At 44.2% G+C, this 17,956-nt stretch overlaps 1 protein-coding gene across 1 annotated transcript in view; it reads right to left on the minus strand.

The window, feature by feature from the left end:
• The window catches only part of LOC140128248 (receptor-interacting serine/threonine-protein kinase 3-like), a 35,416-nt gene extending 23,196 nt beyond the window's left edge, over positions 1-12,220 (minus strand). Inside the window, exons 1-5 of the mRNA XM_072149811.1 lie at positions 12,165-12,220; positions 11,525-11,565; positions 10,766-10,927; positions 9,219-9,540; positions 6,938-7,077 (exon numbers count right to left, since the gene is read on the minus strand). Coding sequence (XP_072005912.1) covers positions 6,938-7,077; positions 9,219-9,540; positions 10,766-10,917 — 614 coding nt within the window. The 5' untranslated portion in view covers positions 10,918-10,927; positions 11,525-11,565; positions 12,165-12,220. The remainder of the gene's footprint in view (positions 1-6,937; positions 7,078-9,218; positions 9,541-10,765; positions 10,928-11,524; positions 11,566-12,164) is intronic.
• Between the last annotated feature and the right edge of the window lie 5,736 nt (positions 12,221-17,956).

Here is a 17,956-nt window from a genome sequence, read left to right on the forward strand (position 1 = left end):
GTATATAAGGCTGGAAAAAGACGCAAGTCCATCAAGTCCAACCTTTAAGATTTAAATAAATGTTTTATCCCCATAACCCGTGATATTTTTGCTCTCCAGAAAGGCATCCAGGCCTCTCTTGAACATGTACATAGAGTCCGCCATAACAACCTCCTGCGGCAGAGAGTTCCACAGTCTCACTGCTCTTACAGTAAAGAACCTTTGTCTATGGTGATGGTAGAATCGCCTCTCCTCTAGGCGTAGAGGATGCCCCCTTGTCCTGGTCACAGGCCTAGGTATAAAAAGATCTTTGGAGAGATCCTTGTACTGTCCGTTCAGGTATTTGTACATTGTAATGAAGTCTCCCCTCAGTCGTCTTTTTTCTAAACTGAATAATCCCTAATTTTGTAATCTGTCAGTGTATTCTAATCCCTCCATTCCCCTAATAATCCTGGTTGCTCTCCTCTGCACCTGTTCCAGCTCTACTATATCCTTTTTATACACTGGTGTCCAAAACTGTACACAATATTCCATGTGTGGTCTGACCAGGGATTTGTATAAGGGCAAAACTATGTCTTTATCATGAGAATCTATTCCTCTCTTGATACACCCCATAATTTATTTGCTTTAGCAGCAGCCACCTGGCTCTGGTCACTAAAATTAAGTTTACCATCCACCAATACGCCCAAGTCCTTTTCAGCTTCAGTTTTACCAAGTAATTGACTGTTTAGGACATAATTATACTTTTTGTTTCCATGGCCCATTTTCCGAGTTTTGTTTTTATGGCATTCAGCGAACAGGTCCAATGATGTTTCTAATTTATAGACTTTACAGATTGTTATGGGCACTGTGATATCAAATATGTAGGGGTTTTTAGGTGATTTTGTGTTTTTTTTATTAGAAGAGTGTAGTGAATGTTGGTGTTTAGGAGACTTTTAATTTATTTAACTAATTATTTTTATTAAAAAAACTAAACACTAAAACATTTCTTTTACCGGTTGGCTTGAACAAACGCTGCTCTGATTGCTTGTTCTGCATAATGAGGGAACTCACTTCCCGCCATGCAGTACTATTACATCAAATGTTGGGAAGGGGTTTAAGAAAATATTCTTCTCATAGAAGTTTTTACTAAAAGATTTGCATCAAAAATAGGTCTTTGGTTGGAAAATAGATTGGTCTGTTCAAATTGCCACTTGAAAATCAGTATTGAAGTAGGGGGAACATCTCAGAGGGGTCGCCTTCTGACCAGGATGACATCATCTAAGGTCCTTTAGCCTAGTAGCATCAGCAAACCGTACCCTTCTATACAAGCTTGAGGATTTATTGACCAAAATTGTGGTGGGATTCCAAAACATTGCAAAATTATGTTACAAAAGCAATGATCCCAAGGGGATTCTGAATCAGAAAATTACCTTCATCTGAACAAGAAAATGATTTTGAACAGGAATGGAACCAGATTATGTCAAACTGCTCTCTTCAATTAATCTGTCTAATAATTAAAAAAGAACAGGAACCTCTTAATTCACCACAAGAGGAAATCACTGTGATTCGAACTCAACTAAACAATATGAGACATCAAGCATATCAAAAATACAAGACCATCTGAAAAGCTTAGAAACACAAATTATGCAAACAGAAAAAAGAGAAAAAATTAGCCGAGAATTGGAGGTCTATGCCACAAATCAAGTTTTTGATCAGGGGCAGATCAAAATCTCGAGTCTTCAGGGTGTGATTCTAATCCAAATACAGATATATCTGATTGCAAAAGCACAGCCTCCTCTAAAGATCCACAATGATCAAAATAGACAAATCCAGGGCTACACCAGCCCAAGCAAATACAGGAGAGTGGGAAGAAAACATAAAAAACAACAAACAAATGAGGACTTACACTGTCCGTCAAACAACAAAGTAATCGCATCATTATCAAATCTCCAAAGGAAGATTGAGTGTTTTGTCAACATGGACCTAGGTGTCATACGAACACTAGAGTTTTAAATTGGCCAATATCTTATCTTACAGTCGAATCAAAGTATTAGGTAAAGGACTGAGTTTTGCACCAACTAATAGTATGGATCTTTATTAAACCATCGAGGATGTAGATAGATTGGTTAGACTGCTAACAGTTAAGAATAGAGATGAGCGAACATACTCTTTCGAGTTTGATGCTCGTTCGAGCATTAGCGTACTCGCAACTATTCGTTGCTTGGACGAATATTTCGCCAGCTCGAGAAAATGGCATCTCCCGCCGTTTTGATTTTTGACGGCCAGAAAGAGCCAATCACAAGCCAGGAGACTCTGCAGTACACCCAGCATCACGTGGTACACTTACATGTCGATTGCAGTGGTGGCTGGCCTGATCAGGTGACCCTGGAATAGACTAGCGCCTGCCCGCGCTGCTCGGATCATTCTCTCTCTGGATGCCGTTAGGGATAGAGCTGCTGCTGGTCAGGGATAGCGTTAGGGTGTTCTATTAGATTAGTGTTAGACAGGAGTAATTCTACAAGAACCCAACAGCCCTTGTTAGGGCTACAATAGCGTTATTTTTTTAAAAAAATTTGCTGGGCTGGGCTTGCTGGCCCTAGTAGTGCAGCTACTACCATATTGTGACGAATTTGCAGGGAGACTTGCGAATGTTATTTTTGGCTCTTAGTGACACACATATCCATTTCAAACTGCTAAGTGGGACAATTTATTGGGGGTTTGATTGAATTAGGCACAGTCTGCCGATTTTTTTATTTTTTTTTCAAAAGTGAAAGTGAAAGTCACAGCACAAAATCCTTTTGTGTGTTGTCAGTGGTGCAAATGCAATTTCATCTAGCTTAGTCTGCCTGCTACTGTTTAGCAAGCTAGTCTCCAGAAATCCCAATCCACATTCTCTCTGCCGGTGAATCATACTGTACGCCACGTGTGGCATAATCTAATATGGTTTTCTGTTCACATCAGTATCGGGGCATTCAGCAATCCGCATTACAGTTTGCTTTCTGATTTCTTCTCCATGTTTTGTTCATATTGAAATAAAAAAATGCTGCCCCTGCTGTTTCCTGTCCATTTCCGTGGTGTTTCTATCATTTTCTGAGGTTTCCAGGTGTTTGGCCAAGCTTCCCTGTGCAAAGCCTTGGTTCCCTTGAAAAATGCTCGAATCTCCCATTGACTTTAATGGGGTTTGTTATTCAAAACGAGCACTCGAGCATCGGAAAAAGTATGACTCGAATAACGAGCACTCAAGCATTTTAGGGCTCGCTCATCTCTGGTTAAGAAACATTTTTTTAATATGAAGGATGAAACATCTGTACATACTGAAAAACAACCTCCTCATACAATCAACATTGATCACAACTAAGAACCCTTCTTTCCATCCGCTAAATGCTAATTCCATGGAAATGGACATGTTCCAGGAATCGGTAGAAGAAGAAATGAAACTTCTATATGACCATTCTTTGAACTCTACCAAGGAGGACAACCTGACATAATAAGAACAAAAAACCATCAAAAATTCAAATTTAACCCCAATATTTTTATACGACCATCGAACAGGGCCGGATTAAGGTTGGTGGGGGCCCCTGGGCGCAAAATCTGGTGGAGGCCTCATCCCCTATAATACACGTACATACAGCCGCCTCACCTTCAGTAATACATGTACATACAGCCGCCTCATCCCCAGTAATGCATGTACATACTGCCGCCTCACCCCCAGTAATACATGTACATACAGCCGCCTAACCCCCAGTAATACATCAACATGGAGCCGCCAACCTCCCAGTAATACATCTACAGAAAGCCGCCTCACCCCTAGTAATACATCTTCATGCAGCCGCCAACCTCCCAGTAATACATGTACATACGGCAGCTTCACCCCCCCCCCAGTAATGCATTCACATACAGCCGCCAACCCCCCAGTAATGCATCCACATACAGCCGCCCCACCCCCAGTAATACACCCACATGCAGCTGCCAACCCCCCAGTTATACATGTACCTGCAGCCACCAACCCCAAGTAATACATGTACATGCAGCCGCCAACCCTCCAGTAATGCATCCATATACAGCCGCCTCACCCCCAGTAATACATCTACATGCAGCCACCAACCTCCCAGTAATACATGTACATGCAGCCGCCTAACCCCCCCAGTAATGCATTCACATACAGCTGCCTCACCTCCATTAATGCATCCATTTACAGCCACCAACCCTCCAGTAATGCATCCACATACAGCCACCAACCCTCCAGTAATGCAACCACATACAGCTGCCTCACTCCCAGTAATGCATCTACATACAGCCGCCTCACCCCCAGTAATACATGTACATGCAGCCGCCAACCTCCCAGTAATACATGTACATACAGCCGCTTCACCTCCTAGTAATGCATCCACATACAGCCGCCTTACCTCCACTAATGCATCCACATACAGCCTCCAACCGCCCATTAGTGCATCCACATACAGTCGCCTCACCCCCAGTAATGCATCTACATACAGCCACCTCTCTCCCCAGTAATGCATCCATATACAGTCTCCTCTCCCCCTAATAATGCATCCACATACAGCTGCCTCTCCCCCAGCAATACATCCACGTACAGCAGCTTCACCCCCCAGTAATACATCCACATACAGCTGCCTCACCCACCAGTAATACATCCACATACAGTCGCCTCTCCCTCCAATAATGCATCCAAATACAGCTTCCAACCCCCCAGTAATGCATCCATATACAGTAGCCTCTTCCCACAATAATGCATCCACATACAGCTGCCTCTCCCCAGTAATACATCCACATACAGCTGCCAAACCCCCAGTAATGCATCTATATACAGCTGCCAAACCCCCCAGTAATGCATCTACATACAGCCCCAATCCCCCAGTAATGCATCTACATACAGCCTCCTCACCCCCATGATGCATCCACATACAGCTCCCTCACCCCCCAGTAATGTATCCACATACATCCGACAACCCACCAGTAATGCATCAACATACAGCTGCCAACCCCCCAGTAATACATCCACATGCAGCCGCCTCACCCCCAGTAATGCATCCACATACAGCCACCTAACCCTGAGTAATGCATCCACATACAGCTGCCTCACCCCCCAGTAATACATCTATACAGACAGAGACCCCCAGCCGAGACCCACAGCCTAGACAGATTGATCCTCCACACACGCAGAGACCCCCATCCCAGGACAGATGCCCCCTTCCACGAGCAGAGACCTCCCCCTACAGGCAGAGACCCCCAGCCCAGACAGATCGACCCCCAGCTCAGACAGAGACCCACAGCCCAGACAGACCCCCAGCTCAAACATATCTCCCCCCCCTTCACAGGCAGATACCCCCCTCACACACACACAGAGCCCAGCTCACAGAACCCCCCTCTCAGGCAGAGACCCCCAGCCCAGACAGATGCCTCCCCTCACAGGCAGAGACCCTCAGCCCAGACAGATGCCACCCCTCACAGGCTGAAACCCCCTGCCCAGACAGATTGGACCCCGCCCTCACAGGCAGAGACCTCCAGCCCAGGACATAGCTTCTCTCAAAAAATACCTTTCGGAGAGTTAGTCTTGCATTGAGATTGCACCTTCATAAAAACAGTAATTATGATGCAACTATATTTCTTTTTTAGATATAATTTTGGTGGGTGACATTGGAAAAGCAGAAGTTTATACTAGCCAATACTGTAAACCTACTTCAGGAAATACACTTTTGTGTGCCAACAGCTGTCACCCCTCCCACACTGTAAAACATCTCCCTATTGGGGAGCCAAAGGGGCCTGTACACTAGAGAAGGATTTCAATCAGGAATTTGAAATGATGTATTTCTTACCTCCAACCCAAAAAGAAAAAACAGAAAGACACATCTAGAATTACTTTTAGTACACAGTACAGTATTCATTTTCAGTCTATTGTGGGGATTATTAAAAACATCTTCCGATTCTACAACATGAACCATGTTAAAATAAATACTGAAAGACGGTATTTAATTTTTGACTACCAGAGCTACCACACTGGGCAACCTATTATCCAAATGTCTTCACTGAGAAACTACAAAAGAGAAATTGGCTTGAAGTTGGAGGCAGTTAATTTTGCTATTTATGCTAAAAAGTAGTTCCGTGAGTGCCAAATTAATGTATAATTTCAAAACTTACAATAACTGTAAATCCACACATGTGATATATCTGATACATTGTTCCAAATGCTCCTGTCAGTACTTTGGTTGAACTGTACGTAAGTTAAAATGACGCATAAGCGAACATACCACAGGTGCAAATCCCTACACTATATCGAGTATATTAGTACACTAATCTCTCTTGTATATCTAAACACTATAAGGAAGTCCATGCAGGGTCTGTTAGTAGCATGAATGTAGTTGCTATAGAACAGGTTCCGCAACCAAATTGAGGAGGAAATTGGAAGAAAGTTTACTTTTCTAAAGAAGCATTTTGCCTTTTGAATCTGGACACTCGTTTTAGAAAAGGTTTAAACTATAAGCAAGATCTTATGTATATTTATTTAACAGTTTCTATTGTATTCACAATGTTTGCTATTTACTATGGTAACAGGTGTTTTTCTCTCATGATTTCCAATTGCATGACACTTGCATGACATGCTTTTAATGAAGACCCAATACATTTTTGAAGATGTTCTAACAGTTTCTACTATTTTTTGGATGCTGGAGCCCTCCTTTGTTTGTTTGTTCTTTTGCCAGTATCCTTTTTATCTGGATTCTGGACCAGATAGCAGGACTCCATGCACCCAGCCGTGCCCCTTCCGTGAACACTGACCTACTAGCAGTGAGCCGTGTCCTCCTTTTTGTGTTATAGTCATTCTCCATGGACTTGTACTCCTCCCCAGGAGGCATGCTGTGATTTTATGTGATCAAATGCATGGAGCACAATTTGCTAATGGTTGGAGATTGAAGGATCTTAGATGGCAGAATAACGTAATTATGTTAATAATCAAAACCTGTAAACATCGGTAGATGTGCTTGGCTTGTATCCTTCTTGAAAAGCCTCAGGTGGCATGTACTCCAGTGTACCTCCTACACCATCACAGTCGTCAGCTCCATGGCAAGAGGTAAACTTGGACAATCCAAAGTCTGTGATCTGAAATAGTAGCCAAAAGGAATGTTTTAAACACACATTACAGTCATGGAACAGGGAATTAGGGAACAAGTGAGGGCTATTAACACACAATTATCTTTTTTGAGACTAGTAAGGTCTATAAAATATGTAAAAGAGGGAGATAACACAAAACAGAATTTCTGATGTATGAAAATATTGTAAAATGTACATTATTTTTGGATTTTGTTGAACCCAGAATTCAGCATTGATCATTTAGTCATTTGTTTCTCAGCATCTTATGCTACATTTCACCATGACACAGATAGTTTAATCTATATTTATATGCATAGAGAAATATATTCAACTGAAGGTAGGACCACCTGATGACCAGTGCAGTGCTTATAACTTTAGAAAAACTATGGGGCACATTTACTAAGGGTCCGCAGCCGCGAATCCGTCGGGTTTTTCCCGAATATTTCCGTTTTGCGCTGTATTTCACAGGATTGTGGCGCACGCGAACGATTTTTGGCGCAATCGCGCCGACTTTCACGTGACAGAAATCGGGGGGCGTGGCCACCGGACAACCCGAAGGATTCGGAAAAACTGCAGAATTTAAAAAGCCATTTGTGTCGCAAGATCAAGCACTCACATACACCTGAAAAAAGCAGGTGAACTCCGGCGGACCTCGGCGCAGCAGCGACACCTGGTGAATATCGGCGCACGGACCTTAGTGAATCCCGGCAGAACCCGAATCAGCGTCGGAGAACCCGCCGCTGGATCGCGACTGGACCGGGTAAGTAAATGTGCCCCTATAAGTGGAACCTGAGTGAAGTTGGCCACCCCACCTTGTTCAAATAAAAAAAAAATTGGTGTCAAACGTTTGTGCTGGTTTGTGCAGCAGAAATTTTTGTTTCTGCCGCTATCGTTTTGAAGATATTAATAAAAGTTTCCAGAGGTCATCAGAGGTCAACTAGTGCCCCCTCCCCACATTGCCCAAATCAAAAAAAAAACTGGTGGCAATCAATTATTCTACGTTTGTGCTGGTTTGTGCTGCTCAAATTTTTGTTTGATTTGGGCAATGTGGGGGAGAGGGGGGGGCTGGTTGACCGTTGATGACCTTGGGAAAGTTTTAATAATATCTAATAATTAAGCATTTCTGCTGCACGCACAAGCCCTCACAAACGTATCACAAACGTTTGACACCAATTTTGTTTGATATGAACAAAGTGGGGGGCCAACTTCATTCAGGTATAAGTGAACTATAAGACACGATAAGTAGGAATGTAAAAATATGAAAAGTATGTTTTACAGTACATTTGTTCAATCCTGGTAGTCAATGTCTGTAACCTTATTATTATATTGGGTAATTACATCATAACATCTATTCTTCAATATAGAGAGCAAGTTCCTGTGAGCATGGCTCTCATTCCTAAATGGGGGATAATATATCAGAGCTTGTATGCCAGTTTTCTGGTGTACAAGCCCTGAGATAGTCACAATCACTGACGAACCCCCAGTGATTGCGATTATTTCTCTCTTCACCTCCACGCCAACTGGACACGAAAAGGCGTGAAGGGGTGCATGGCTGGTGACGGTGGTGAGTGGGCCAGCATGATTTGTTCCTGCCCCCCACTTGTGCACCTGCTGCAGCCAGCAACCTTTTATGGCTGAAAAATCACAGGCAGTGGCGAGTTGCACAGCTTTCCCCCCATATAAATCAGAAGGCCAGAGCCTCCTAATGCTGTGCATGCTCAGTAGATTACAGCAGGGTAATGCTGGGAGGTAGGTCACAATGTTTACAAGTGATTGCACAGCCCCAGGCACTCGTCGGACCCCGGGGGCTGTATAGCCAGGGTCGGCTCCAGGTTTCAGTAGTCCCCTGGCCTCTTTGCAGTGAACTCACGTGGCAGCATTAAAAATTTGGAAACTGAAACAGTCTCCTGTTCCATTGAATATTCCCTAGTTTATCATCCCAAACAGCCCCCTCACCCCCCTTGAATTAATAAGATACAGCCACCCTCACGCCCATGGATTCATTATGTACAGCCTTATGTTGGCCCCTCCAGCAGCTCTGGGCCCCGGCACTTGCCCAGGTATGTCCAGTGCTGGCGCCGGCCCTTAGTACAGCATTATTCATGTTATTGTGACATAAATTTCCACCAAAAGCACCACCTTTATCTCACCTTTATATGCAGTTCCTCATTTAACAATACGTTCCTTGTTTTGAGGTCCAGGTGCAGCAGTGGAGTGGGCAAATTATGCAGCCAATTCATACCTAAGGTCACCTGATAAATGATACGGAATTTCAAGGCCCAAGGAATAGTATCTACTCTCTCCATTAGGGTGAACAGGCTACCATACTCCATAAATTCCATCACAATACCCGGGGGTCCACTCCTGTTTTCCTCCAGGATTCCAAACAAACGAATAACATAAGGATTGGCTGAGGCGGAGGCCATCTTCTCTGCCTCAGAAATAAGTTCTTTAAGGTCCTTTGGTACATAACTGTAACAAATAAAAGAAAAAAATAATAAAACCAACAAAATACAATTTTCTCTACTATGGATCTCACCAAAGCACTATTTTGGCATGGATTAGACATCCTTTTTTAGGCTGTATTTATGCTGACATATTACAGACACCTAACGTTAAGGCTTTTTTGCCATAGACTAGGTTTCACCCTTTCTCTTAAATCCAGGAAGGAAGTCTTCTTCATAGAAACAAATGCTTTTAGCAGGAATTTGGTAAGTCACTGAGATGTCTCACAGCAGACTCATATGTTGCATCAATGCCAAGTTGCTCATTGACCTTTAGGATTCATGTACATGTCCACAAATAGCGACTTTGAGCTAGATGCAAAAATGGCAGCTAGGCCATCGATGTGCATTGCATCGCAAGATATAGGGCAAATTCTATTTCATGCCCTGATTTGCAGTGCACCCACTCAGCTCCCTCCTTCACCATCTGGCTTGCGTCTCAACCACTTTTAATAAAAAAAACATGTTATTTTTTTGTATACCTGTTGATTTCAATGGAAGCCTGTGGTCGCAGATAGGAAAAATATAGTGCATGGTGCAATTTCTTTCTCATTGTCCAGATGTCCATGAAAATTAATGGACATGTCAGTTGCCATGTAGAAAACAATAGCCCAGATACATAAAACATTTTGCAACATGCCTAATTTTAGTTTTCACTTGCTCTTAGTTTATATGATCTGTTTTACAGAAAAGTGGCACATCTGAGCAATAAATGTGGCACAAACTAGGAACACACACTGCCACACCCCCTTTAGGTGCACAGTTTAAAAAAAGTTTCAGACAAAATACAACCGTGACACAATTGTGGCTCACGAAGATAACAAATACATGTGCAAGCTCCAAAGACACTTTTTTTCATGCAAACATGGGCAAAATACTGGCTCAGACACAATAGTATATCTTGGATAATGGGACAAAAGTCTGAAAGCATTACAGAATTCTAGTGCGTTTCCAAGTCACTGAAGTAGCAGGGAGTGTTTACTTGTCAAAGTGAGAATTGTAGTGAGTCTCAGGAGACAGTCTTTCTGTCAACAGCTGGAGGGCCTAGTGAAAAGGGATTATCGAAGGTGGAAACCCCCTCTAACAGACATAGAATATAAATCTATTACTTTATTGATATTTGATCATCATATAATGTATCTATTATTATATAACATACGGTAAATAGCAAAACTTAAGCAAGTTAAACTTACCCTTTAAGTTTCTTAACTGCCAAAGTTACTTTAAAATCTGTATGTTTTGCTTTATATACAGATCCAAAGTGTCCCTGGTCAATAAGTGACCAATCAGTTAGCGATGTGATTGGTACAATATTATTGTTATTCATTCCTCGAGATTGGTTCATTCCATTTCATCTATAAAAGCAAATGTAAAAGAAAAAGTAATAACAGATTTTTGTGTTATGGGTTGGGAGACTGAAGGTTAAAAGAACAGTGTTTTGTTTAGTACAATTGGTTACAAAAACAGATCTATCAAAAGAGATGGCTGGTCCTTTTAACCCCATAATATAGCTGTAAGTAATGCCTTTGGTAGGATGCTATCCATACAGTTGTGTCTAAAGTGGCAATTTCATCCTTTAGATGCTGTGGTCAATTGTGACTGTGGCATCTTAGTCCACAGAAATCCCATCATGTGTATTCCACTAGTTATTCAGCCCACCTGTACTGATGTTCTCTAAGTATACTTAAAAAAAAGCCCTCAACATTATTTTCTTATTGTTTAAAAATATGAATAAAAACTCAAAATACTCAATTTCATTAACCTCTTAACAACTACTTCAACCCCTTGTTGTGGAGCTGGCTTGAAGGGGACAATAATAACAACTGTAGTACAAGACCTGAGAAACCTCCTCCAATGACCGAATGTTTATTGTGGAAAGAAGATAAATAGCCATCAGCTAGTGGTTGTCTTGTGTATACAGTTAGCTACAGTAGGTCGGTATCAGTACTTACCTATGCTACGAGGTTAGGTAGTCAAGCATGCATACAGGTTCCTGGATAAAGCACATGTAAAGGGAGATAAAAGAAAATTAACATGGCAGATAATGTTTCAGCTATCACAGTAAACGTAGATTTAGGTTTCAGCAAATCCCTCCAATTAAAATAATAAAGGGCTATGAAGCTCTGATTATGGCCATAGACAATATACTGCTGCTGGAGCAGAAGGAAATGTTACGATTACTGTACATGAGATCAAGTATATAGTATCTATGCTCATACATTCATTCATTATATATATATATATATATATATATATATATATATATATATATATATATTGAAGATTATACATATATATGTAGGTTTCGCACAAAAATCCCTACAGGGCAAACATCTGCAGATGCCTTTTGTAGATGCAAACACATACTGTATGTACACAACACAGTAAGAAGTTCACTTTACTCTGACACAGCATGTGCTAACTAAACAGGAAATGAATCGTCTCACACAGTTTCTTGGGAGCTGCTGTTTGATGTCCCTTGCACGATTTTACATGACTTTTATAAAGTAAATAGAGGAGATGTCCCTCCTGTATACAAGCAATTTTAGTCACGACCCTAAAATCTATGCCTGGCATTTAATAATTACTCACCTCTTATTTCACACACATACAGGGAAGTGTCTGGTAATAGTGACGCAATGTCCTGCCCTCCCCTTGGGGCGTGACAGGCCAAGGAATTCTTTAGAAATCCTGCATGTATGAATGAATGAGCATATACATCTAAATCACAGGATCTTCTTGAATTATATTATAGCTAGAATTGTAACGCGTCTTACTTAGTAGAAATGATACTAAAGCTGATTTTAACCCCTTAAAAACACAAAGTCAAACTCAGTCGTAAGAATCACTGAAATATTTTTGCTTCCCCACTTTTCTAACAAACATAATTACTTATTGTTGCCTTGTGTTTTGCAGTGCAATCTGTTTTTAGTACTACTATAGAGCGCGCAATGTAAAAAATAAGATGACATCGAGTTTCCATGGATGTTTTTGATGGGCGCCTATACAAAAAGCAAATATTAATTTTTAAAATTTGCTGTAAATAACCCATTCAATTTAACTCTGTGATTGATGGTAACCCTGGGACTTTTATGGACTTAGGCCTCATGCACCTGAACGTTTCTGTGTGCTAGCTGTTCTTTGAATGGCTAGCACACATCACCATATACACTTACCGGACACTTTATTAGGTACACCATGCTAGTAACGGGTTGGACCTAGAGATGAGCGAGCACTAAAATGCTCGGGTGCTCGTTATTCGAGACAAACTTTTCCCAATGCTCGAGTGCTCGTCTCGAATAACGAACCCCATTGAAGTCAATGGGAGACTCCAGCATTTTTCAAGGGGACCAAGGGTCTGCACAGGGAAGCTTGGCCAAACACCTGGAAACCTCAGAAAATGATGTAAACACCACGGAAATGGACAGGAAACAGCAGGGGCAGCATGCATGGATGCCTCTGAGGCTGCTTAATCGCACCATTATGCCAAAATTATGTGCAACAGCATTGCCATGACAGAGTGACCAAATGAGGCTAGATAGCATCTAAAACATACAGAGGCAGCGGCAGCAGCGGCAGGCTAGAGAGTGTCATGGCGACATACCTAAATGGACTCAGGCTTCAAACCAATGGGTGGCAGAGAGGAACCAAAGGTGGTGAGCAAGAAGCGCTAAAATGATTTCCTATGTTAACAAAAGGTTGACGGTATATTTAGTCGATAACACAGCATGGTGGCAACATAGTGACCAAGTTCCATAACGTATCTGGTGAAACACCCGAAAAATTAGCCCGACACAGCTCGTTTGATAAGGGGACGACATGTGGAGGCAGCCATGGAGACGACTTCCATGATTAAGAGTGTCAGTATGGGGCATCCATATCGCGCTGCTATGATTGCAACTTCAGGTCTCCAGCATGGCGGCGACAGATGGGCCGAGTTCCATTATGTATCTGGTGAAACACCTGATAATTCTGCCTGACACAGCTCATTTGATAAGGGGATGATGTGCTGTATATCCTCTCGTGCTCCAGCGTCTGGGGTATAGAGAGTTGAAAGTTGCGCATGGAGACATTGGTGGACGCTGTGGAGGATCGTGGAGGCAAAATGGACAGGAAACAGCAGGAACAGTATGCATGGATGCCTCTAAGGCTGAGTAATCTTGGGAGGGAGCTGGCGGTCCACTGCCAAGCAACTGGTTCTCGGCTCCTCCCCAAACAGCACTTCTAAGAACATTTTGTAAAAGATCAAGTGTAGTAGTGTTCTTATAAGTTTGGGTTATGGCGGGTGAGGGGAATGTTAACAGATGCGCAAGAAGCGCTGAAATAATATCGGTAAATGATAAAAGTTTGCCAGTAAATTTTGTGGATAACACAGCAGGGTGGCGAAAAAGTTAACAAGTTTGATGTGGAAGCCATGAAAACAACCCAAAATTCTGCCTGACACAGCTCGTTTGCTAAGGGGACGATGTATGGAGGCAGCTATATGGACGACTTTGGGAGGCAGCTATGGAGATTATGTGTGGAGGTAGCAATGGAGACAACATGTGGAGGCAGCTATAAAGACGACGTGTGGAGGCTGCTATGGAGACAATTAAATTTGGATAGTGCCTGTATGTGGCAGTCCAAAAAAGTTTTCAAACCAGAGGAGCAGGTAGGTGGTCCTCCAGAAAAATTTAATAGATTAAGTGCCTGTATGTGGCACTCCCAAAAATTGTTTAAAACAGAGGACCGGGTAGGTGGCCCTCCAGAAAAATTAAATACATAGAGTACTATAGCTAGAGCCAGTTGGCCCTGGCAAAAAATAGCCAGTTTCCTCTGCTTTAGTGTACAAAGAAGAGGAGAAGGAGGAAAATGAGGAGGAGGAGTGCATACATTATTCAGGTTGAGCTTCTTTCACCTGGTGGAGAATGGAAATCCTGAGAAATCCAGGCTTTATTCATCTTGATAAGAGTCAGTCAGCGCTGTCAGTCGACAGACGTGTACGCTTATCAGTGATGATGCCACCAGCTGCACTGAAAACCCGCTCAGACAACACGCTAGCGGCAGGGCAGGCAAGAACCTCCAAGGCCAGTTCGTGCCACATGTCCAGCTTTGAAACCCAGTAGTTGTAGGGAGCTGTGTGATCATTTAGGACGATGGTATGGTCAGCTACGTACTCCCTCACCATCTTTCTGTAAAGATCAGCCCTACTCTGCCGAGACTGGGGACAGGTGACAATGTCTTGCTGGGGTTACATAAAACTGGCAAAGGCCTTGTAAAGCGTACCCCTGCCAGTGCTGGACAAGCTGCCTGCTCGCCTACTCTCCCTCGCTACTTGTCCCGCAGAAGTACGCCCTCTGCCGCTAGCGCTGTCAGAAGGGAAATACTGTTTCAGCTTGTGCACCAGGGCCTGCTGGTATTCATGCATTCTCACACTCCTTTCCTCTCCAGGGATGAGAGTGGAAAGATTTTGCTTGTACCGTGGGTCCAGGAGAGTGAATACCCAGTAATCGGTGCTGGAATAAATTCTTTGAACGCGAGGGTCACGGGATAGGCAGCCTAGCATGAAATCTGCCATATGCGCCAGAGTCCCAACTCGCAAGAATTCACTCCCCTCACTGGCCTGACTCTCCATCTCCTCCTCCTCCAACTCCTCCAACTCCCTTCTTCTGCCCATACATGCTGAACAGTGAAGGTCTGAGCAATGCTCCCCTCTTCTGTCTCGCCAACATTCTTCTCCTCTTCTTCCTCATCCTCCTCCACCTCCTCCGATATGCGCTGAGAAACAGACCTGGGGGTGCTTTGGCTATCAACAAGGGAATCTTCTTCCCCCGTCTCTTGTGACGAGCGCAAAGCTTCTGACTTCATGCTGGCCAGAGAGTTTTTCAACAGGCCAAGCAGCGGGATGGTGAGGCTGATGATGGCGGCATCGCCACTGACCATCTGTGTTGACTCCTCAAAGTTACTCAGCACCTGACAGATATCAGACATCCACTGACTGACCTGACTACCAGTTCTGGTGGAAGTTGACATCTGGCAGTCTACAATCGCTCTGCGCTGCTGGTAAACTCTGGATAACATGGTTAATGTTGAATTCCACCTCTTGAGCACGCCGCACAACAGTCGGTGAGCGGGCAGTTGGAGGCGGCGCTGCGCTTCCCTGAGAGTGGCAGCATCTGTGCTGGACTTCCTGAAATGCGCACAGATGCGGCGCACCTTCGTGAGCAAATCAGACAGATTGGGGTATGTCTTGAGGAAACGCTGAACTATGAAATTTAACACATGGGCCAGGCATGGCACATGTGTCAGTCTGCCGAGTTGCAGAGCCGCCACCAGGTTACGGCCGTTGTCACACACAACCATGCCTGGCTTCATGTTCAGCGGTGCCAGCCACAGATCAGTTTGCGCCGTGATGCCCTGTAATAGCTCTTGGGCGGTGTGCCTTTTATCGCCTAGGCTCAGCAGTTTGAGCACCGCCTGCTGTCGCTTAGCGACGGCACTGCTGCTGTGCCTAGAGCTACCGACTGATGGCGCCATGCCCACGGATGGTAATTCGGAGGAGGAGGTGGGGTGGGAGGAGGCATAGTAGGCCTGAGAGACCTGGACCGAGGTAGGCCCCGCAATCCTCGGCGTCGGCAATATATGACCAGCCCCTGGGTCAGACTCGGTTCCAGCCTCCACCAAGTTAACCCAATGTGCCGTCAGCAATATATAGTGGCCCTGCCCGGCAGCACTCGTCCACATGTCCGTGGTCAGGTGGACCTTGTCAGAAACGGCATTGGTCAGGGCACGGATGATGTTGTCTGACACGTGCTGGTGCAGGGCTGGGACGGCACATCGGGAAAAGTAGTGGCAGCTGGGGACCGAATACCGAGGGGCGGCCGCCGCCATGAGGTTGCGAAATGCCTCGGTCTCTACCAGCCTATAGGGCAGCATCTCCAGGCTAAGTAATCTGGAGATGTGGACGTTGAGGGCTTGGGCGTGTGGGTGGGATGCACTAAACTTCCTTTTGTGGTCCAGCGTCTGGGATATGGAGAGCTGAACGCTGCGCATGGAGACATTGGTGGATGCTGTGGAGGATCGTGGAGGCGAAGATGTGGTTTTCACACGGGAAGTGTTTGGGCCGGGGTCCTGGGCAGGGGGCTGACTATCAGAGGCAGCAGATGACACAGGGGAAGGAGCAGTGGTGTGCCCGGCCGGAGGTGAACGGGCTTGGTGCCATTGAGTGGGGTGTTTAGCATTCATATGCCTGCGCATACTGGTGGTAGTTAAGCTAGTAGTGGTGGAACCCCTGCTGATCTTGGTGTGGCACAGGTTGCACACCACAGTCCGTCGGTCATCCGGTGTTTCTTTAAAGAACCTCCAGACTTCCGAAAATCTAGCCCTCGCCACGGGAGCTTCACTACGTGAAACATTTGGCGCTGATGCACCTGCTCTGGCCCTGCCTCTCCGTCTGGCCCCACCACTGCCTCTTCCAACCTGTTCTCGTCGAGGACTCGCCTCCGTCTCAGAAGCACTGTGTTCACCCGACCTATCAACCCAGCTTGGGTCTGTCACCTCATCATCCACCGATCCCTCAGTCTGCTCCCCCCTCGGTGTTTGAGATGTGTGTGTCACTAAGAGCTAAATAGAACGTTCCCAAGTCTCTCTTCAAATTTCTCACAATATGGTACTAGCTGCACTACTAGTGCCAGCAAGGCCAGCCACAAGCAAATCAACTATATATATATATATATATATATATATATATATAACGCTATTGTAGGCCTAGTTTCTAACAGCACACAAGAACTGGATTTTAAGTCACTTTAAGTTTTGAAAAAAAAAATCGTCAGACTGTGCCTAATTCAATCAAACCCCTAATCAATTGTTCCACTTAGGTGTTTGAGGTGTTTGAGAGCTAAATATAACGTTCCCAAGTCTCCCTGCAAATTCCTCACAATATGGTACTAGCTGCACTACTAGTGCCAGCAAGCCCAGCCACAAGCAAACAAAAAAAAAATATATATAACGCTACTCTAGCCCTAACAAGGGCTGTTGGGTTCTTGTAGACTCACTCCTGTCTAACAGTAAGCTAATATAACACCCTAACGCTATCCCTGCAGCAGCAGCAGCTCTCTCCCTAACGGCATCCAGACAGAGAATGATGCGAGCAGCGCGGGCAGGGGCTAGTCTATTCCATATTGGTCCATATTGACATGATGGCATCACACAGTTGCCGCAGATTTGTCGGCTGCACATCCATGATGCGAATCTCCTGGTTCACCACATCCCAAAGATGCTCTATTGGATTGAGATCTGGTGACTGTGGAGGCCATTTGAGTACAGTGAACTCATTGTCATGTTCAAGAAACCAGTCTGAGATGATTCCAGCTTTATGACATGGCGCATTATCCTGCTGAAAG

Source organism: Engystomops pustulosus, chromosome 1 (genome assembly GCF_040894005.1).
Source record: "Engystomops pustulosus chromosome 1, aEngPut4.maternal, whole genome shotgun sequence".
Classification (NCBI taxonomy): domain Eukaryota; kingdom Metazoa; phylum Chordata; class Amphibia; order Anura; family Leptodactylidae; genus Engystomops; species Engystomops pustulosus.